Source organism: Protopterus annectens, chromosome 11.part0 (genome assembly GCF_019279795.1).
Source record: "Protopterus annectens isolate FY-2018-M chromosome 11.part0, PAN1.0, whole genome shotgun sequence".
Lineage (NCBI taxonomy): Eukaryota > Metazoa > Chordata > Ceratodontiformes > Protopteridae > Protopterus > Protopterus annectens.
The window spans coordinates 235,036,160-235,059,225 of NC_056745.1; the positions used below are offsets into that span (position 1 = coordinate 235,036,160).

The 23,066-nt window shown below is 44.0% G+C and overlaps 1 protein-coding gene across 2 annotated transcripts in view; it reads left to right on the plus strand.

Annotated features, from left to right (window-relative positions):
• Positions 1 to 23,066, plus strand: part of INTS13 (integrator complex subunit 13) — a 629,493-nt gene that overhangs the window by 348,276 nt on the left and 258,151 nt on the right. For both annotated transcript variants that reach the window (XM_044087655.1, XM_044087656.1), the window contains exons 9-10: positions 6,321 to 6,413; positions 13,828 to 13,917. In XM_044087655.1, the coding sequence (XP_043943590.1) occupies positions 6,321 to 6,413; positions 13,828 to 13,917 (183 nt within the window). The remainder of the gene's footprint in view (positions 1 to 6,320; positions 6,414 to 13,827; positions 13,918 to 23,066) is intronic.

Here is a 23,066-nt window from a genome sequence, read left to right on the forward strand (position 1 = left end):
CTTTATTCTCAAAAATTGGCACAGTATTACAAGGGACAAATGGACACTGCAAATAATAGACAAAGGATACAGGTTCCATTTCCATACATTACCAGAAAGAAAGGGAATGCCAAACCTGCCACCAAATCAGAGGGCAGAGGCTTTAAAACAAATTGCCAACCTATTGCAAATGAAAGCTATAGAAAAGGTTCCTCTTGCAGAACAAGGCCAAGGATTTTATTCCAGACTATTCCTTGTCCCAAGAAAAGAAAAACAATGGAGGCCTATTCTCGATTTGTCCGCACTGAATACTTATCTCATTGTGCTAAAACTCAAAATGCTGACCCTACAGCAACTCCTTCCCATGCTGGGCAAGGGGTCTTGGCTGGTAACTCTAGACCTCAAGGAGGCATACCTGCATGTCCCTATCAGACAAAGTTGCAGAAGACACCTCAGATTTCTTGCAGGTTCAGAGCATTATCAATTCTCAGCATTGCCCTTTGGCTTATCTACTGCGCCCAGAGTATTCACGAAATGCCTGGCATCAGTAATTGCACACTGCAGACTTCAGGGGATTCAAATATACCCGTATCTGGATGACTGCCTTATACAAGCGGACAGCCAACAAACTTTGGAAAAACATTTAAATTATGCCATCCGCCTACTACAGGCCTTGGGATAGACAGTCAACATTCACAAGTCAAGACTTGTGCCATCCCAAAGAATAACTTTTCTGGGTGCGGAACTAGATACAACCACCCAAATGGCTTTTCTCACAGAAGAAAAACAAAGACAACTACCGGGTTACTTCAAAAATCTAACAAAACAAACTCAGATGACTGCAAGGAAAATCCTGCAGGCCCTGGGTTACATGGCATCGTGCATTCTTCTGATTCCACAAGCAAGGCTGCATATGAGAAAACTACAATGGTACCTAAGGAGTTTATGGTCTCAGCACAATCACAGCCTAGAAGCTTTGATACCACTCATTCCATGCCTTCAAAAGGAATTCCTGTGGTGGGCCCAAGCAAGCCAGTCAAACAGGGGCCTGCCTTTCAGCAAATCAGTGACCAGCCAAACCATTACCTCGGACGCTTCAGACCATGGATGGGGAGCACATATGGAGGACAGATGCATCCAAGGTCTATGGTCTCAGAAAGAATTGCACATGCACATAAACCAAAAGGAAATGCTGGCAGTGATTCATGCAATCGAGGCCTTCAAGCTCTTTCTACATCAAGGCCACCTGCTAATAAGGACAGACAATACCACAGTTATGTGGTACATAAACAAGCAAGGAGGTACCCATTCCTACCCTCTTTGCAGACTAGCAATGAATCTCTGGGAACTTTCCCTAAAACTCAATATAGAGCTGCAATCCCAGTTTGTGCCAGGAAAAGACAATATACTGGCGGACAGCCTAAGCAGAAATACCATGGACCCACACGAATGGATGCTGCACCCAGACATCTTCCTTCAGATAACACAATCATGGGGGAGGCTGGACATAGATCTTTTTGCCTCCCACCACAATCATCAGCCGAAGAAATTCTGCACAAGGACATACCACCCACAAGCATGGAAAGTGGACACCCTCTCTTTCAGTTGGAATACTCTAACAGTGTATGCATTTCCACCACTCCCACTAATGACCAAGGTCTTACTGAAAATCAAGACAGAGCAGCCAAAAGTGATTCTAATAGCCCCGGACTGGCCAAGGCAGCACTGGTACCCACTGTTACGGAACCTGTCACACACAAAACCGTGGCCTCTGCCACTATGGACACTCCTTCTGACACAGCACAATTACAAAACTCTGCACTCCAGCCTGAAAACCCTGCAGCCGACAGCCTGGAGAATACCTTGACTCCTCACCAGGAAAAGCTATCCAAGAGAGTGAAGGATATCATCATGGAAGCTCGCAGACCTTCCACGAGAAAGACATATTCAGCAAAATGGAAAAGATTCCACACTTGGAGCACCGCAAAGGGCCTAGATGCCACAGTGATGAGCATGGCACATATCCTGGAATACTTGGCAGACATGCTCCATAATGGCCTTTCTTACTCTTCCATAAAATTCATGCTTCAGCAATTTCAGCAGAATACAATACTGATCCACCTGTCTTCTCTCATCCTCTCCTAAGGCAGTTTCTAAGAGGAATTAAAAACATTAATCCTCCAAGAAAACCACCAGTGCCTACATGGGACCTTAACTTCATGTTGGAAAAGTTGACTTTACCTCCCTTTGAACCAGCAGCATCTTCAGAGTTACAGTTCCTGTCTTTGAAGACTGCCTTCCTTCTGGCCATAACCTCAGCAAGAAGAGTATCTGAATTGCAGGCACTCATGGCAGTACAACCATTTCTTATTTTTCATCAGGACAGAGTCTCCTTGAGAACCAATCCCTCATTCATGACAAAGGTGGTATCCAGGGTCTCATTGAACCAAGCTATTCACCTGCCTACCTTCTTTCCAAACCCACAAAACAAGGGAGAGAAACTTCTGCATACCCTCGACATTCACAGACAGTTACGCTACTACTTGGACAGAACTAAGACTTTCAGAAAAACTGACCAGCTGTTGGTAGTATATGCTGCAGGCATTCAAGGAAAAGCAATTTCCAAACAGACAATTTCAAAATGGATAGGAAATTGCATTCGATTCTGCTGTTCTTATCATGGAAAAGCTGTGCCAGCTAACATCAGACCTCATTCCACCAGAGCTACAGCCACCTCCACAGCCTTCTTAAAAGGGGTGGCTACCAAGGACATTTTAGAAGCTGCTACATGGAGCTCCGTGCATACATTTTCCAAGCATTACAATTTACCCTTATATTCCAGATCCAGAGCAGGCTTTGCTACGGCAGTCCTGCAGGGCATTTTAGCTACACCATCATTTTCTTAGAGCCTACCACCCCAGCTTGGCTATGGTATTCTACCCATATGTAAGGACTGCAGATGCATCCTTGAAGGACATAGTACAGTTTTGTACCTACCATAAATGTAGATGTCCGATAGGTATGCATCTGCAGTCAGGTTTACCCTCCCTCCTTCCCCTCTGTGGTACTTCTTGGGTACTTATCCCTCTTATAGCTAGCTGGGGTTATCTATTATGGTGTATTTGTTTTATATTACTGTGCATGTTTGCAATATTTTGTATTTCTACCAAATTTAGCCTTCCTTAGAGGGCACCTGGCATCTGGGGCAAGAAAAACTGAGAAAGATGGCGTCAGCTGACACTTTTATACCCCAGGCGCTCTGACGTCAGAGAAGGGGCGACATCAGCCGACGCCGGACCCAGACTTTGGAATCCGGCAGACCGAAGGGCTGCCTCAGGCAGGACAACCCATATGTAAGGACTGCAGATGCATACCTATCGGACATCTACATTTATGGTAGGCACAAAACTGTACTTTCTGAAGAAAAGTTGCGACCTCTGACCCATTCTGGATTTCAGTCACTTAAGCCATTTTATGAAACAGACAACTTTCTAAGATGGCCTAGTCCATTTTACCTCTTCTGGGGAAAGACAACTTGATATACTTGGTGGACCTTCAGGATGCCTACTATCACATCAGAAATAGTGAGAAAGTCCAGGAAGTTCCTTCGATTTTGACTGGGAGCCAGTCACTTTCAGTTCAGAGCACTGCCTTTCACACTCATTACAGCCCCCCCCCCCAGGTGTTTACCAAATGCATGGCAGTGGTAGCAGCACATTTCAGGCTACAGGGATTCTGGGTATTCTCATATCTAGATGACCAGCTTATAACTTCTGCCAAGAGGGATCTTCTAATTCAAGCCAGGGATTCCTTGCTGAAGCTGTGCTGTCACCTAAGAATCACGATCAACACAGAGAATTCTAACTTAACATCGTAGAGTTTATAGGATGTCACCTGGCACCACCTTGCAGATAGCCAGACTTCTGGAGTAAAAGTTAGCCACACTGCTTCAACAGACATCCATGTTCCTGTCTCAACACAGTCCCATGGCAAGATCCATACTGCGTATTTTGTAGTCTATGGCAGCATCCATCACCCAAGTAACTGTCATAAGTTCCTAAAAGAGAGTGTTACAGTGCATTGTCTTGTACAATGGTCCATCTTGTACCATCCTATGTGCCTTCCAGTCAGACTCACAGGGATCTTAGGGCAACTTATTCAGTGGTGGCTAAATTCTCCTCCTTTCTCTTTAGGTTATTCATTTGTTCTCCCTCTTCTGAGAGCCACTGTGACCACTGATGCTTCCCTTCTCTGGTGGGAAGGCGTTTCAAGATAGACTACGCAAGAGATGTGGTCTTTGACAGAGGCCAGTCTTCACATCAATGTTTTGGAGATGAGAGCAATTATCCTAACATTTTAAGCCTTCTAGGACCCTCATAAGTAGAGCGATTGCTGTGTAAATTGACAATATGTCAGTGATCTGGCATGCCAACAAACAAGGAAGAACCCATTCTTACCCTTATTTTAGAGGTCATAAGGGTATCCTGGGGGAAATCCAATGTATTAGCCTAGAAGTTGAGCCGGACCATTTTTCTACCACATTAGTGGTCTCTCAACCAGACAGTGGCTTCCATGATTTTTAGCTGCTAGGGCCAGCTGTGCTGCAGTCTGTTTGCAGCACTGGCCAATACCAAATGATGCAGCTACTTTGCCCTGATTCCTCACTCTGCCCTGATTCCTCATGAGGGGCAACCCTCAGTGGATGATCTGTACCATACTTGACCCCCAGGCCTCCTTTTCGCTTCCCCACCGACTCCCTCAAAAACAAATTTCTGCAGAAAATGGGCTGGTGCAAGTTGAAGGCAATCCTCATTGCCCCCTTTTGGCCGCAACAGATATGCTTCTCCTTCTGATAGTCTCATCTGGTATACTCTTCCCAGATGCTGGACCCATTTTAGACTTGATCTCTCACCCAGACATCAAATCCCTGAAATTGACTGCTTGGTTTCTCCACTTCATAAAATGACCAGCTTTTTCTCTCCTTTTCTTAAAGCTAAATTAGGAACCAGTATCTCGAAGGTCACGCTGTCTAAGTGGTTGTCCCATTGCATTATGTCTGTAGAGCAAAGGGACTGTCAAACCTAAAGCTTGTTCATCTAGAACAATGGAAACCTGTACAGCTTTCTTCTCTGGAGTCCCTAATGATAGTATCTGTGCTGTGGCTACTTCTACAGTGCATACATTTATCTTATGACAAGCTGGACCTGCTTTCTAGGTCTGTGGCTTCAGTGTCTCCACCATTATTTGAGTCATCCTTCCATGAGTCCTGCCAGGATCTGTGGTCGCTAGGGCATCTGTCATAGTAGTCGAGATGGATGGAAAAGACAATATCGGTTATGAAAGTTAAGTACTTACCATAATGCTAGATCTTTGTTGTCTTGTTCCATCTGTCTCAACCTTCCCTCTTTCTATTCCCATGCCAAATTGTCATTATCTTGGGCTGTTGGTTGACCATATTGGATCTGTCTGAAGCCTAGTCTTAGTATAGGTCCTTGGGTGTTTTGTTGGCATTTCAGACCCTTTTGTGTTTCTGTAGCATAGGGGAATGTTCTGTATAGGCAGGCAAACTCGATCTAAGGAAATGTGAGTGGGGATTATTGGTAGGAGAAGGACCCTGCGCTTTGGGTTCAGAAGTTTGAGAATTGCTGGCATTGGATTTGGTTGGATCTGATACACCCAGTAGTTGAGACAGAAGAAGACAGTATGGATCTAGAGTTATGGTAAGCACATATTTTTTTTTCATAACCTCGTCAGCAATTGGAGTGTTTTGCACAACTAGATATTGGATTGCATATTACATGAAATCATGCATTTTTTTTTATAGAAATCATCTGGCAGTGCACTACCTGTGATTAATGCTAACAAAGATAAAGTATGTAGTCCTGTCACATTTTACTAGTAGACTAAGATTTTTAATTGCATTATGTATTTAGTTTTTTAAAGAAATTATGAACTACTCGGAAATGTGCACCATGTGTGTGTGTGTGTGTGTGTGTGTGTGTGTGTGTGTTTATGTGCCCTGTGAAAGGCTGCCATCTTCTCCAGGATTAGTTTATTGTCTTTATTTATGCCTTTTGCTTTGCAGGATAGACTGCACAATGCCATTCTGAAGAGAATAAAAAGAATGAATGGATGTATATTTGCACAGCTGACAGATATTATTGAGCAAAATGTATGCTCATAGTATTCCTGCTTACTTTGTGTATCAGTAGTCACATATGTGAGTTTTTGTACATGACACTATTTACACTGAGATGTTTTGTACCATGGAAATTATGTTCAGGAAATATTTGCAGATGCATATTCTGGGTTAAAATAAATTTATTTTAATGTTTATACAGGTGATGCACATGCTGGAAATGGTAGCACCAGAGATGGCTTATTGAAAGAAACAGTCACATTAAAATGGTGTACTCCTCGAACAAATAATGTTGGTAGGTAAACTGAATCATATGACACTAACTTAATAAAATCTTCTGTGCAGTATTTCTTGAACCAGTAATATCACATAGAGTTGTGTGGTATGTTACAGCTGTTCCATTTGTTTGTGATAAGTTGATAGTGAAATGAGGTAATAATTTCTTGCCAAACAACAGGTGTTTTCTGAAGTTTAAGAACTTATATATTTTTTTAAATTTCTGCAGCTGCTGAGTTTTGAGTCAATGACTGGTTGAGTTGCAAAGTCAGTAACAGTGGCTCAGCAGGTATTACATTTGCCTTTGGTGCTGGAAAATCAGATGATTGTGAGTTTTGTTCCTACTCCAGATAACTGGACGTCCAGACGGACACTCCCGGTCAACAAATTTAAATAAATAAATACATAAATAAATAATTTTCAAATTGCTGACACCACTACAAAATTACGGAGAATGCTGAACTCTTGAGCGTATCTTTCTTTGGATGAGATTTTAAACCAAGGATCAGATCTGCTTGAGCTGCTTTGTCAGCTCAGGTGGATATGAACGATCCCATGGCACCTGACAAAAAGAGTCTGGGAAGTTCTTCAGTGCCCTGTTATAAATTTCTTCTAGTAGTATAAACACCAGCTCTGGTTTCCCGTCAAAAGAAGCCACTAGCTTATTGGGGCTAACATGGTCAACAAGTGGTAGATAAAATAAATATGGAGTGGAGTTATAGCATTTGTAACAGCCAGTTCTGAGATAGTACACATTTGGTTGATTTGTAGATTTTTTTGTAGCCAAGATCCCTGCAGACAAGGCATTTGTATTGCTTTTAGGTGCATCAGCTTTAGAGTGATTTATACTGAATCAATGTGTACAATGTGAAGCCCTTTATATTGAAGGCAATTTTTTTTTTGGGGGGGGGGGGGGGCTCCAACCATTTCTACTTTAGTCAGTGTTGATGGCTTTCACGGTATTTGATTGCTGCCTTTTGTTAATCAGAGGGAAGCAGGGATGCACATGTGCCTGGTACTTTATTCGCTAACAGATCTGAAGTAGTTTACTTCATTTGATCTTCAACCTGTGGGTACTGGATCCGTATTGGATCCGAGCCGGCAAGTACACTAGCATCTGCTCCGAACTCCAAGCTCCTCCCCTTACCCATGATACACCTCCACTGGCTTCCAACCCCCAGATCGAGTTTGCCGTGGCTTGTCTGAAGCATTGTGATCCTGAGCTCCAAATTAGTGAGTTGGATTATTTGTTTAGTAAGCAGTTTTTTCATAGTTGTTTGAGTGTTAGCCGTTAGTGTAGGTTCCCTCTCCTCCTCCCCTCGCTGGTGCGTTGTGTATTAGGGTGTTTTCTGTAGTTTTTCAGTGTGTGTTAGAGTGTGTTGCTTCCCCTCCCCCCTCAGTGTGCTCTGTGTCTTTGCGTGTGTGGTGAGTGGGTCTGAGTAGGAAATAGTTTGTTTTTACTCATTTTCCTTCTCTTGTTGTGTGTGCTGTTTTCTTCTGCAGAGACATGGCTAACTCCAAGCCTGTCTTCAAGAGGTGCACTGAGTGTGGCCACAAATTGTCACCAGCCGATGGCCACACTCTTTGCATTATGTGCTTGGGTGCAGCACACTTAAGTACAGACTGAACCATTTGCGCGGGTTTTAACCCGTGCGCTATTAAGGATAGATGGGCTAAGTTGGCCCTGAAAAGCCTTCTACCTACTACTGAGGCGGCTGCCTCTTCCACTGCTTCCGCCTCTTCTTCCTCTCTTGTTCTTGCTTCTCGTCCCTCCCAGGCTGGGACTCAACCTTCCGGTTCTAAGCCTGTGGAAGTGGAGCACAGAAGAGGCAGAGAGAAGGAGAGAGAGAGAGAGAGAGCACAGGCCAGAAAAACGTAAGAGGTCCCCAGACCTTTCTGCTTCTACCCCAGACCTTTCTGCTTCTACTCCTGCCAAGACTCAGTCTAGGATCCATGACTCCCCTCAGCTCTGATCTCCGAGATTTTCCCCAGAGCCAAAGGAGCCACGACCACCATCTAGGGCCTTGGTTCCCCAACCCGCCAGGTTGGAGTATGTGGCCTCATCGAGATCCACCTGAAGCTTATCAGAGGAGGGGGGAGCTCGCTTCCTTTCTTCACACCAATTTCTTCTTCTCCGATCCGTCCACCGGGTGCGGAGTACTTGGATCCGAGGATGGCCTTAAGTCACAGGGTCGGCACCGATGGTACCTGTCTCATCGATGCTGGCAGCTGCCTGGAGTGTGTCAGATCCGACCAGTTCAAATCCAAGCGGCTCTTAGAGCCGGAGCGAGGGAGCAGAACTTTTTCCATCGGCTCTGACGTTGGCAGGCCAAGCCCCCCCCCCTCGGAGCTCCATCCACTTCAGGCCTTGCTCCGATTCTCGCATCAAATCCTGGGAGAGCGGTTTCCCTAATGGTGGCCCAGGAGGCTCGATTTCCCTCTGCGTTTGACGTGGTAGAATGGGTTCTCTCCACCGGATCAAAACCCTTGACTATTTCCTCGGACTCCACCCCAACTCCTTTGGCCTTGTCTACGAATCCCATCATTTTACCAGAGGGATAGCCTATGCTTGAGTTGCCCCAAGTGGTTCCCCCTGAGGAACAAGTGGCTTGCGAGTTCCGCCGGAGAGCCCCACCGGAGATGTGCCTCGCAAGTATACGTGTAAGAGGAGGCACTTGTACTCCCCCATGTCCCTCACTGAGGACACGGATTTGGATGATGGGGAAGGTTCCCCCAGATCACCTCTCGAGGATGTCTCCTTTGGAGACATCATGGAAATCCTACACCAGCGGGGAGGTTGGTCTGCCCCTAAACCTTCCTCTGACGAATCCGTGTTCCTGGAGGCTTTTGGCACGGGCCCATCTACTTCCTGGGTGCCCCTCTTGCAGATCCCCTGGTGGACCTGGTCACCTCGTGGGCCTGGAAGGAGCCAGACACCATGGAACCAATCCCGAAATGTCCAGACAAAATTTTGAGTCCACCCTCAGACCAGCATGGAACACGACCTGGTCAAGGAACTGGCTGAGTCTCCCCCTAAGTCCATGTTGCAGGAGGACAGAGACACATTCTCCGCGAGGATAGCCACTTTGAAAGCAGTTTCCAGCTCGTCCATGCGACTCCTTTCACATGCTACTGAAGGAGCGGCTAGGGCAGCTAGGTCCGGCGTGTCCATGAGGCACAACACCTGGCTCAGATTGTCAGTTTTCGGAACCTTTCAAGGCATATTTTGCCAATGCCCCTTACGATGGCTCTACCCTTTTTGGTAAGACCATCAGAGGCCTTGGTCCAGAGTGAGAAAGACGGTAAGACACTGTCTGCTGCTGGGATCTACTTTTTGAACTCTCAAAGATCCTTTTCCCAGAATCAGCGGGGGCAAAATAAGATGTGGTTCCAGAAGTCTCAGTATTCCCGGGATACTTGGGGCTCTTCTTCCCCCAGAGGGAGAGGTGGACAGGATAGACGCTGGCCCAGAGGCAGAGGGGGTCCGAGGAATTTTGGGTCTCAAGAACCATTCGCGGACAGGCCCGGGCAGCAACCCTGAGGGGTTGCCTGACTGCTCTACTCTGGAGGCAGTCAGGGGTCGATTGTCATTGCACCTAGTGGCATGGGAGTCCATAACATCAGATCGCTGGGTGCTTCAGATTATATCCAGAGGATACTTAGTCCCTTTTGTGGTTCCTCCCAAACCTCTCAAACACCTTCCAGATGTCCCACCCATGCAAAGGGAGGCAGCAGCATTGGAAATTTCCAAGCTGCTAGAGAAATGAGCCATCGAACCCGTCCCCCCAGATCAGTCCAGATCAGGCATCTACTCCAGGTTCTTTTTGGTGCCAAAGAAAATGAGGGACTTAGGCCCATTCTGGACCTATCTACTCAGAACCTCTCAGTTGCCAAAGGAAAATTCTGGATGGTCACCTTACAGTCCATCATGCTGTACCTGCAAGAGAGTGACTAGATGTGCTCGTTAGACCTCCAGGATGCCTACTATCAGATAAAGATGCACAGAAGCACCAGGAGGTTCCCCCACTTCCAGCTAGGAGTCGATCATTACCAATTTCAAGCCCTACCCTTTGGTCTCGCCACAGCCCCCCCCCCCAGGGTGTTCACCAAAGTGATGGCGGTAGTAGGGGCTCACCTGAGGCTTCAGGGGAGTCAGGTCTACCAGTACCTGGACGATTGGCTCCTCACTGCTTTCACCAGGAGTCTACTTTGTCAAACCAGGGATTATTTCCTAAAGCTTGCACTTCACTTGGGGATTACAATCAATGCATCCAAATCTCTTCTGGATCCTGTTCAGGTGATAGATTACATTGGAGCATGGATAGACACACTACAATGCAAAATTTCCCTGAACATTGGAGCATGGATAGACACACTACAATGCAAAATGTTCCTGACCATGGAGAGAGTTCGAAACCTGAGGATGCATGTTTCCCTGATCTACTGTTCTCACCTTCCCTGGGCAGAATCGGTTTTGAGGGCCCTAGGTTTTATGGCAGTGACCATAATGCTTCTTCCATGCACCTGGTTACATATGCGAGTACTTTAGTGGACTCTAGCGATGCAATGGTCTGTTGGATCTTCCATTATCATATCCAAAACACCTCAGTCGAGTCTGCAGGTCATCTCTTCTTTGGTGGATGTACTGTTTGGAAATCCTGAAGGGACGACCTTCTGTTCCAGCCCCTGTCCAAGCCACAGTGACCACGGATGCCTCCCAACTTGGGGGGGGGGCATTGTTTGGGCAGGACAGTCCAAGGCCCGTGATACCCTGTCGAGACCAGTTTGCATATAAACATTCTGGAGATGAGGGCGGTCCTTTTGGTGTTGCAGGCCCTTCATGCCTTTCTTCCTCTGGGAACCATTGCAATTCAATCAGACAACATGTCAGTGGTCTGGTATGTCTACAAACAGGGAGGGACCAGATCTTACCCCTTTTATCGCAAGGCCATGAGAGTTTGGGAATGGGCGATCTCCACCGATTCCTTTCTGATAGCAATGCACATTGCGGGATGATCCAACATCCTGGCAGACAGGTTAAGTTGGACTATACTGATGGCTTACGAGTGGTCTCTGAATCATTCAGTAGCAGAGCAGATCTTTCGGGAGTGGTGTCAGCCTTGCTGTGATCTCTTCGCATCTCCTTCCAATGTGAAGTGCAGTGAGTTCTTCTCTCTCAACCCCCAGCCGGGGGAGTCCCCCAGAGATGCCCTAATCCATGCTTGGCCTCCTGGTCTTCTGTATGCCTATCCTCCAGTACCTCTTATTCCAAGGTTTCTACAGAAAGTTTGTCGACTGGGAAGCAAAGTGATCCTCATTGTCCCATTTTGGCCTCACCAGGTATGGTTTCCCTTCCTTTGGTATCATCTTTTGGCTCCATCTTGGATCCCATTCAGGATCTTATCTCACACCCCTTGGGTGTTCCTCATCCGAGCCTGGACAGTTTGAAGCTCATGTCTTGGCTGCTCCAGTTCCCCTAATTGCTAGGACGCCTAGATTATCCTCTTCAGTCAGGTCTATTCTGGTGGCAGCTCATAAGTCTTCCACCAGGAAGATTTACCGTAGCAAATGGAAATGTTTTTCCTTTTGGGCTTTTCAAAGGAGTTTAGACCCTTTTACGGCTTGTGTTCCTGCTATTCTTGATTTTTTTGCAAATATATTTTGACAAGGAGCAAGCTCTTCTACCATCAAAGTTCAGTTAGCTGCCATCTCTCATTTTCACGTGGGTGAGAATTCTGCTTCTCTAGCCTCTTCCAGACTGTGCAAAGCCTTTATTAAAGGTTCTTTCCTATTATGCCCCCCCGGTCAAGGATCCTGACCCCCATGGGACCTTACTATGGTTCTTCAAGCTTTGGTTGCTCCACCATTTGAACCTGCAGCAGCCACAGACCTTAGTTTTTGTCTTGGAAAACAGCGTTTCTAGTGCGTTGTCTGTTAAAGTTCCATATATGATTTTCCATAAGGACAGGGTTTCCCTTCGTACCAATCCGTCCTTTCTTTCCAAGGTGACATCACAAGTTAACATCAATCAGACTATTAATTTACCTGTTTTCTTTCCAAATTTTGCTAACAAAATGGAATACAGACTCCACTTGTTGGCTGTTCATAGACAGTTATGTACACAGGACTAGAACCTTTCGTAAATCTGATCAGTAGTTTGTGTCCTCCTCTAAACCCTTTTTGGGTAAACCTATCTCTAAGGTCACTATTGCTAGGTGGATTTCCTTGTGCATCCTTCAGGTCTATAAGGATAAAGGTTTGTCTCCTCTGGGTCCAGGTGAAAGCTTATTCGCCAAGGTCACTGGCTACTTCTGCAGCCTTTTGGTCGAGAGTCTCATTGGATGATATTTGTTCTGCAGCTATTTGGTCCTCATCTCATACCTCTATTTCTCACTACAAATTGGATTTGATTTCTAGAAGGAGAGCATCCTTTGGTTCTGCGGTGCTCTGGAATATTATTCCATGAGGACCATCCAGGAGTTTAGTAGCTGGGGACTCTGTCCCACAGGTTGAAGATCAAATGAAGTAAACTACTTCAGATAAAAAAGTTATATACTCACCATAACATTCCTTCTGAGTAGTTCTACTTCATTTTTCTTCAAGCGTCCCTCCCTCCTTCCCCCTGGCCTTACCATATGGACAGCCTGTTTGGCTGAAGTTTTAGCTGCGTAAGATGTTTTTACAGGTCATGTTCTCAGTATAAATGTCTGCAAACTCGATCTGGGGGTTGGAAGGTAGTGGAGATGTATTATGGGTAAGGGGAGGAGCTTGGAGCTCGGAGCAGATGCTAGTGAACTTGCCGGCTCGGATCCGACACGGATCCAGTACCCACAGCTTGAAGACAAATGAAGTAGAACTATTCAGATGGAATGTTATTGTGAGTACATAACTTCTTTTTTTTTACCCTAAATAGTCTTAAAAGTTTAGTTCAGATGTAATAGCTAGTCATTCCAAATCAAGACTTTCAGCAGTTCAGTCACCTTTTGTTTAAAGAGCATGAAATATTGCTAATTTTTGTTTTTCTTATTTTATCTGCTTATCTTTTTGTAAAAAAAATGCATAAAACCATCATAATCTAATTGTGTGTTTCGTGTCGACTAAATTGTTATTATGTTAAAGTTTTTAACTTTGATGTATGCACTTCATGATCTGAGCTGTATTTCACTTTTTTCAGTAGTATATCTGTAAAACAAGGTTTAAATACAGTGAGTTTGTTATGGATTGCATGTAATGGCGATGCATCATTTTAAGATGATTTCAAAAAATTATAACTAATTGAAAAACATTCTAGGAAGAAAATTATTAAGTTTCTAAACATTTTGCTTGTAATATTACAAAATACTGTTATTTCTTTGCATATGCAGTAGTACTATCTTTATGTATGCAGCAGGTTAAAGAAATAATTCTAAATTAAAATTCTGCATATTCCCTAGAGCTACACTACTGCACAGGAGCATATCGTATTTCACCTGTTGATGTCAACAGTAGACCTTCATCCTGTCTTACAAATTTTTTGCTAAATGGTAAGTTTTTATTTTTACTTTTAAGTCTTATTTATTTTATGAATGACAGAGCATGTTTTCAATATTTCCTCCATATACTAAGTGTAGAACCTCTGGCGGATGGAGAGAAAATGAAAAATTAGATTTCATGTTTGATTCAAGACCTGTTTTTTGTTTTTTAAGTGTGTATCATGTTCATCATTAGATTACTGCTACAGTAGCCTAAGCTACATACATACATACATGCATACAAATATTTCAAGCATGTGCAGTTGCCCTTCTAGTCTTCCAATATACCAGAGCAGTTGTTCCCATCGTAAGTGTTCAGGCTGTTGTTAAAATATCTAACTAGTGCTTGCTTTAATGTAATCTGGTTTTCTATTCCATTCGTCAGCTATTCTTTCAGAGAACCAATTAGTGCAGTTCTCATTTCTATAGAATCTCTAGTGCTTGCTTTAATGTAATCTGGTTTTCTATTCCATTCATCAGCTATTCTTTCAGAGAACCAATTAGTGCAGTTCTCATTTCTATAGAATCTTCTTGATAGGTTGCCTGATGATTCTCTACTACTTTTTCATAACCCCAAACTCTCCCAGAGGTAGTTGTCTCTAAATGCCCTTATATACCTGCATAAGATCTCCTCGTAAGTATCTATACGAGACACTGTGCAAGTTCAGATATTTTAGTCTTTCATAATAACTTAAATTTTCACAAACATGGATGCCATTGGTATATTTCCGCTCTACGTTTTCTAGTTTACTCATGCTTTTTTTCTTATAAGATTTCCATATTGTTATTCCATACTCAAATTTTGGGTCTAATATGACTTACAAACAGTGACTTCAGCATTTCTGAATTCCTAGTCTTTATCAATTATTTTATACAACCTATAGTTCTATAAGTATCAATGATCAATTGTTTAATATGACTATAAAAACTAAAATCTAGATCTATCCATAATACCCAGGTCCTTAAATGAGCGTACAGCTTCAATCACTGTGCGCTGTGTTAATTGTTCACCTTTCAGTTTATGTCTTCCGAATCTCGTATGCTTATTTTTTATGTATTTATCTCCTGTTCCCAAATGGTCAGTTTAGTCAAGTTCTTTTGCAGATATGCCCCAGCTGTAACACATGTAATCACTTACCCATTTTTAAATCATGTGCATACAGACTGTAAAGCACCTCAGATGAAAAACATAGATCTGAATGATATAATCTAAATAAGTATGGGCCTTGGATAGAGTCCTGTGGGACACCCTGACTATAATCTCAAATTTCACCTGTCCATTTGCTGTGGGATACTTGGCATGTCCTGTTTGTAAGCCATGGAGCTATCCATTTTATCAAGCATACACCAATATCTACTTGTTCTGATTTTATGATCAGTGTTTTATGTATGACCCTATCAAATGCTGAAGTTAAATCTAAATAAATAACATCACAGCACAATTTTTCAGTCATAGCTGCTGTTATGTTGTTATAGAACATCATGTTAAAGGTGATAATGGATCTGTTTTCAACATATGCATACTGATATGTGTGCTCAAGTACAACATTTCCATTTCTGGCAATTTATCCAATACAACCTTTTCCATTATTTTACCACAACATAAAAGTAGACTTATGGATTTCTATGACTCTAGGTATGTAATACTTCCCTTTCCCTTAAAGACTAGTTTAACAAGTGTATGTCTCCTATCATGAGGAATTTCTCCATATTTATACAACCTAGTAAATAGTACATATAATGGTTCTGTAATTTTATGCCGGACTGTTCTCAGGTCATTACTACTAATGCCGTCTCCTCCCTGTGTTTTCTTGATCCAGTTTGCATAGTTCTTCAATATGATCTAATTTGATTTCATTGTCTGAGGTTACTTGGATGTTACTAGGGTAATTTAGCACCTTGTTTGTGGAACTAAACTGCTTTGCATAAGATTTTGGAAATATATAATCTGTTGTGTCTGAGAATCAATTTTAGAATCTACACACAGTTTATCAATTTGTGTGTTTTTGTTCCTACCGAGTTTTATGTGTCTTTAATATGGTTTCCTATTTTGCTCAATGTCTTTATATAAATTTTCTTCAAATGTTTCTTGATCTTGTCTTACACTCTGGGAAATATATCTTACTGATGTTGTATGCCTAGATCCTGATGTTAAATATTTTTGTAGATATTTTTTTTTGCATTCAAACAATTTCTCTTTCAAAACTTTCCACATTCGGTGTGCAGTTTTTCCACTGAACACATCACTCCAGTTAGTTTTGCATAGTGACTGTCTTGCTTCTGTATATTCTGTTATTAGTCTTCTGAGCATTGCTTTAGATTTCAGTTTGGCAGAACTATCGAGCAAGAAATTAACCTTTATAACCCCATGATCACTGCACATCAGCTTTGGTAAAACTTGACTTGAAGTAACAGTAATTTTTTAGGAACATGTACAATGTCTCTGTTCTCTGGTAGTCTTATTTACAATCTGAAGCAATTATTGGTCTTGAGCATATGTTGTAATTAATTTCCCTACTAATGTTGTTGAATCAATATTATTCCAATCTGTTTCTGGAAAATTTAAGTTCTCAGCCACTATTATTCTTCCCTCCTGTGTTTCATGCAAGAAAAAATATGAAGTGCTGTAGGTCGTCAGCACTTGACTTTAGTGGTCTGTATACTCCCACAATTGTTCTATGTTCCAAGGCTGTTTTTATTGTCATAGTTGCACAGTCTACAATATTGCTATTATCGTTGATCATGTAGTAATAGCAGATCTCATAACAATCTTTTAATCCCTGTCATAACACCTCCACCTGATTGTTGTTGGCATGTCTTGTTACAGTAAAAACATTTATAACCTAACAGAACTGGTTTCCAGTCATTGTTCTTTAACTGTGTTTCATAAACCATAACAACATCAATCTTGTGGGAAAGTAGCACATTTTTTCAGCAAAAAAAAGCTTTATTATTAATGATCCTAGCATTAACAGACACCCAGTTGTAGCATTTGTCTGGACAATATATGACAAAGGGTGCATTATATTCAGTGACTGGCTTAATGAGAGCTGAATAAAAAGGGGCAGTGACAGCCCTAGATCTAGACACAGTCCCTCTGTTTGTAAGCTGAGCAGTATAGAAGGACTTTCTTACAACAGTAGACATGTTGGTTAAAAGTTAGGTCACTGTCCACATAAGTTCCCAAATCCCAAACAACTTGGTCAGTTCGTAGGGGCATATTGTCAGTGTGGTCGTTCCTCGGGGTGAATGACTTCCCAAAGGATACATGAATGCATTTTTTTGTATTTTGTTTCAGTCCATGATTTTAGCATCAGTTATTTATTTGAGACAAACCTTCCTGCAGGATGGCTAAGCCATTTGTGGATCCAGTCACTGCTCCTAGCTTGCAGTCATCCTGCAAACTTAAGTCAGCCAGACCCTTTTGGTATTGGCTTTTAGTTCAGAAAAGTAGATGGAAAACAGGAGAGGTTCCAGTGTAAGATACTGGGGGACTCCACTGGTGACTGCTGTCTTTATAGAGGTAACTTCCCCATTTTGGTTATCTGTGTTCTCTCTGTAATCCATTTCACAATCCATTGGGTGACATAGAGATTTATTCCCAGTTTATTTAGCTTTTCTACTATACCTGAGCAGGGGATTGTCAAAAGATTTGGCCAGGTTGACTTATGCAGTGTGCACTGTTGTGCCTTCATCCATTGCTTTTTCAAAAAAATCCACCAGGTTAAATAAGCATCATTTGCTGCTGATGAATCCAAACTGAGACGGCTTCAGTATTTGGAGGTTCTCTATGTCCTGATTGATTAATGCCGTGATCAGTCTTTCTGTGACTTTGAAATGAGGCTGGTCAGGCTTATGGGTCTGTAATTGCCTGGGTCTGTGGACGGCCCTCCCTTATGCAGTGGAATGACTGTAACTGTTCTCCATTCACATGGTATAAAATCTTTGTGGTAGGTGAAACTGAACAGTGTTGTAAGGGGTGTGGTTAAATTGTGCTTCATGCTGTTTAAGATGCGTCCAGGAATATTGCCTTCCTGTTTTCTTTCCAGAGCCAGAAAGTCAGGGAGAAAGAATTCTACTCACTCTGGATGTTCACATGCAACTCATGTACTACACTGACAGAGCAGAGACCTTCAGGAAGGTTAGGAAAAGAGTCAGCCAGTGTCTAAACAGATTATTTCAAAATGGTTGTCCCATGCCTTTGCTTTTTGTTGCACTCACCATAGCAAAACACTTCCAGCCAATGTCAGGGCCCTTTCTATCAGAGCTGTAGTTACTTCTGGAAAAGGGTGAATTCTAGAAGTATACTAGTGACAGTAACTTGGTCATCTATGCCCTACTTTATCAACCCCTACAAACTGGATGTCTTCTGTAAGTCTAGATCTGGCTTTGCTAGTACTATTCTTCAAGGGCTCCTGGGCAATAATCCAGCTTCCTCTTCCGTTACTTACTAAGCTCTATTGTTTGTCCAGTATAGCTTAGGCTTCTGCAGCAGTGATTTAATGATGAACATGGTACGGTTGTGTAAGTAAATTTACCATAATAGATCATTGCTGCATTAGCTGCTGCCACTTCCCATCCCCCATTATTTTTGCTAGTTTTAATCCAGAGTGTGGAATTTAAATAGTCTGTGTTTTCATTTTCACGTACTTCTGTAGACTAAGCTGCAACACTTTTGTTCAGATTCCTCTTCTTCTGGGACAAAAAAGCTCTGAAGTTTTGGCGCCTGAGCCACTGCCTTTATACTACTCTTCTTATGCATGGCAGTGGCTGGGGCTTGAGGAATGTACCTTAAAGCTTTGGAAGTTGTCCAGCTTGTCCAGTCCTTGGTAGGATGTCCCATACAGCTTATGCTGTTGCAGTAGTGATCTGTTTGGACATCTACCGTTATGGTAAGTTTATTTACAGAATTGTACTTTCCTGTCTTTCATAAGGTTTTAAATTGTAATGAAGAAAAAAGTTGCTCACTATTTGTATTGTTCTGTTTTTCTTCTTTTTCTCTATGTCATAAGTACAGCTTTTATACCTTTTCTGTTAGCCTTAATGCACCAGATATTACTTGTGGAGCCTTTCTAATCCATCATTCAAGTCCTGCCACTTTACTGTTTTTTATGGGTCCATAGCAGCTGTGGAGTCTTTTCCATTCATGTCTTCAGATAACATTTTCTGTCTCACAGTCATCTTATTCCTTTTTTTCTTTGACTATAGTGCAAGGCTGAAACTCGGGTAGCAGAACAGAGGAGAAGAAACTTTGGGTTAAACTTTAATTACAACTTCAACTGAGATAAGTTTTATTTAGTTAGTTATATAATTTATGTTAAGGTCAGCTTCACCCAAATGTAAAGCTTTCTTTTCCAAAAAGTAGTCCAACACATATGTCACATACAGAGAAAGCATAATTTAGTCATTCTCCATTTAGTTTTTCATGAATTTTTTTGTAGGTTCATAGGCAATTACTAGGCTAATGGCACAAGAGCCTTTAGAAGCCTAACCAATAATACCCAGGATATGGCAATATTATATCTTAATTACCCAGGTATGGGATGGGGTAGTATCAGGGTAGTGGGTCTTTGGGTGTTGGAGCCCTGAGTCATTTTACAGATTGCCTCTCTCCATAAAGGACATGGTGATTACTCCAGGAATGAATTTACGGTTCCCCACCATTTATCCAGATTCGTTTTGAAGAGAGGGATGGGCTTTTTTTTATGAATATAGGAAGTTTATTGCATAGACGAGGTAACCTTTGGGATATAAATCTGTCTCTCCAGCAAGTTCTCTTAGAGTGAAAAATAAGGTTCAGATCCTTGGAACTTATAACCCTTGTCTAACAAAGGTTTAGGTCACTGTAAGTGTGTAAGATAGGTCCCTGATATCAGTGGCAGAATAGTTCACCTTTTCAAGAGAGTTCCAATCATGTATGACAAGAGAGAATAGCATACTGCTGTTTTTTTATATTGCCAGGTCTGTGCAAATTATGGATGTAAATTTCACAATATTTCAAAACAATGTTAATCTACAGAAGAATTTGTGTTAGATTGCAAGTATCAATGGTGACACCATTTGTCCTCCTGTAGTTCACACAGTTTTTATGAAATTAGTGTAGTTATGAAAATATAAGTAATAGTCATAATTGCTTTATCAAAGGAGCGTTTATGTCTCAGAAAGTCTTCACATTACCCTTGATGTTTTAATGTCAGATCTGAAGTAGTTAACTTCATTTGATCATCAACCTGTGGGTTTCGGATCCGACACGGATCCGAGCCGACAGCATACCAAGCAAAAAGATCCTAGCTCCAAGCTCCTCCCCCTACCCATAGTACACTGCAACCTCCTCCCAATCCTCATATCTCGCTTGCCGCGGCTTTTCCAGCACAGGATCTTTGAGCTCCAGGCAAGTTTGTCAGGGTTTTTCGAATTTTATTGGTGTGTGTGTGCCCCTTTGATATCTATATATATATATATATATATATATATATATATATATATATATATATATATATATACATAGCTAATAGTTTATCTCTCATTACCGGGTTCCTTTCCTCACTAGTTATTTGCGTTTTGTGAGTTAGAAAATTGTTAATTTTCTGTCAGTGTAGCCCCCCCCCCTTCCCGCCCATAGAGTGTGTGTGTGCGTTTATTATGTTGGAAAGTCAGAAAGTGACTTTCTGTAAGTGTACAGAGTGTGGCCACAAGCCATACCTCTCAACTGTCCAGATTTTTGCAGAATGTCCAGATTTTTGCCCCATAATTTTGGTCTGTTCCTCATAAAATTTGTGGATCTGAAGTAGGAACTTCATTTGTCAGCAGCCTTTGGGACATGGATCCGATCTCAGATCTGAGCTGGCAACTTTTACCACAGCATAGATCCGAGCTCCTAGCTCCTTCCTTTACCCATAATCCCCTGCCAACCCTAACTGACCTCAGATCTAGTTTGCCACGCTTCAAGCCTACAAGCTGGATTTCGAGCTCCTGGCAGTTCAGAGTATTTGTGAGAGAAAAACTTAAATTTTTTTGTACCTTCTCTTGTGTGATTGTGTAAGATTGTTTAGGTTCCCTCTTAGATATCTTTTTTTTGTAAAATTTTTCCTCCCTACCCTCACTGGTTCATAGTGTGTGTTTGTGGTGTGTGTAGGGGCCTAATGAGTGTGTTTTCTGTTCAGCATGTCGGAGGCCACTAAAGCCATCTTTTCAAAATGCACCGAGTGTGGCCATAAGCTTTCACCGGCGGATGGCCACACCCGTCGTAGGTGCCTTGGGGTTGAACACCTCTCTTCGGGATGCATGATTTGTGCAGCGTTCAACCCCAGGGCACTTAAGGACCGGAGGTCGAAGCTGATTCTGGCGGGCCTTTTGCCCCCGGACTCGGCTCCGGCCCCCGGTTCTTCGGTGGCCGCTACCCAGCCCTCGGTGGTAGCCACCCCTGCCTCGTTCCCTCCGGTCGGGACTCAACCTCCCGTTTTGGCTCCGGAGGAGAGGGAGGCCGGAAAAACCAAAAGGAAGGAGAAGCACCATAAGCGACGGGCCGAGGACTCTTCCTCGGCCCCGCCCGCCAAGCGGGCTTCTCCATCCAGGGTTTCTGGATCTCCTCTTCCTCGGCCCCGGTCCCCTTATTTTTCACCGGGACCTGGGGAGGAGGTGACCCGGTCCCCGTCGAGGTCATCGAGGCGTCACTCTAGGTCTGCCTTGGTGGCCTCGTCGAGGTCCACCTTTAGTATGTCAGATGCAGACATGGACCGGATGATGAGGAGGTTTATCCAGGCCCAGCTGCAGATGGGAGTGCTCTTGCCTCGCCCCCCTCCGGGGGGGGGGGGGAGCTCGACCACATTTTTTGCCCTAATTGCTCCTTCTCCATCCCGCTTCCCGGGTTCGGAGCATTCGGAGCCGAGCCGCGTCGGATCCGGGGGTGTGTCGGAGCCGACAGTACTAGTTACTTCGGCTCCGACTGGTCCCTCGAGTTTGTAGGATCCGACCTCTCAGAGCCGTGGGCAGAGCTTCAGATCCGAGGGACTTTGTGTGACTTCGGCTCCGTCCCGGTCGGAGCACACGAGTCCTTCGGATCTGAGGGTCTCAGCTCCGGATCCGGTCCCCGCTTCGGATCCGAGTGGGAGCCGACTCTCAGAGCCTATCAAGAGTAGCTCCCCCTCGGCTTTCGCGGTGGTGGAGAGGGCACCGTTGAGTGCATCTGGACCCATGGTCCTGGCTTTGGCTCCTCCCTGCACTCCCTCTCAGCTGGTCCGGGCTCCCATCACCCGGCCTTCGGGACAGCCTGCTTCAGCGTCTCTGGGTGTTCCTGTGGAACGTGATATTGCTGCTGAGTCTTCCTCGGACAGCCCCCCCGAAGAGGTCCCTCACAAAGCCAAGTGTAAGAGGAGGCACATGGACTCCCCTGAGTCCCTTACCAAAGATACGGACTTAGATGAAGGGGAAGGCTCCCCAAGGTCACCCCCCCGAGGATGTCTCCTTTGGAGACATCATGGGGATGCTCAGGATTAGGGGGGGGGTCTGCCCCCAAGGCTTCCTCCGATGAGTCCATATTCCTAGAGGCATTCGAAGCAGGGCCATCTACCTCTTGGGTGTCCCCTCCCCCCGACCCCCTGGTGGACCTTATTTCCACCAAGGCTTGGAAGGAGCCGGACACTGTAGAGCCAGTCCCCAAGCGCCCGGATAGGATCCTGAGTCCCCCTGCTGAAAGAACCCACTGGAGCAGAGGTCCCCCCGTGGATGCCATGTTGGTGGCGGCGGCCACCAAGAGAGAGCTGGCTCAGGAGAGCTCTGCGGTCCATCCGCCGAGTAAGGACTCTCGAGTGATGGACCGCCTGGGGAAGCGGGTCTTTAGTTCAGCAACCTTCTCCATGAGATCGCTGAACTATATGGCACACGTCATCCGGATGCAGCGGGATCTAATAAAAGAATACGCTGCATCCCCCCCAGAGTCCATGTCGGAAGGAGACAAGCAACTGTACTCCTCCCGAATGTCTACTCTACGTTCAGTTTCTAACACCTCTATGCGGCTCTTGTCACACGCCACTGAAGGAGCCACTAGAGCCGGTGGAGCCGGCCTGGTAATCAGGCGTCAGGCCTGGCTCCGACACTGTGACTTCTCGGAACCCTTTAAGGCGTCATTCGCGAATGCCCCCTTTGATGGTTCTGCACTTTTT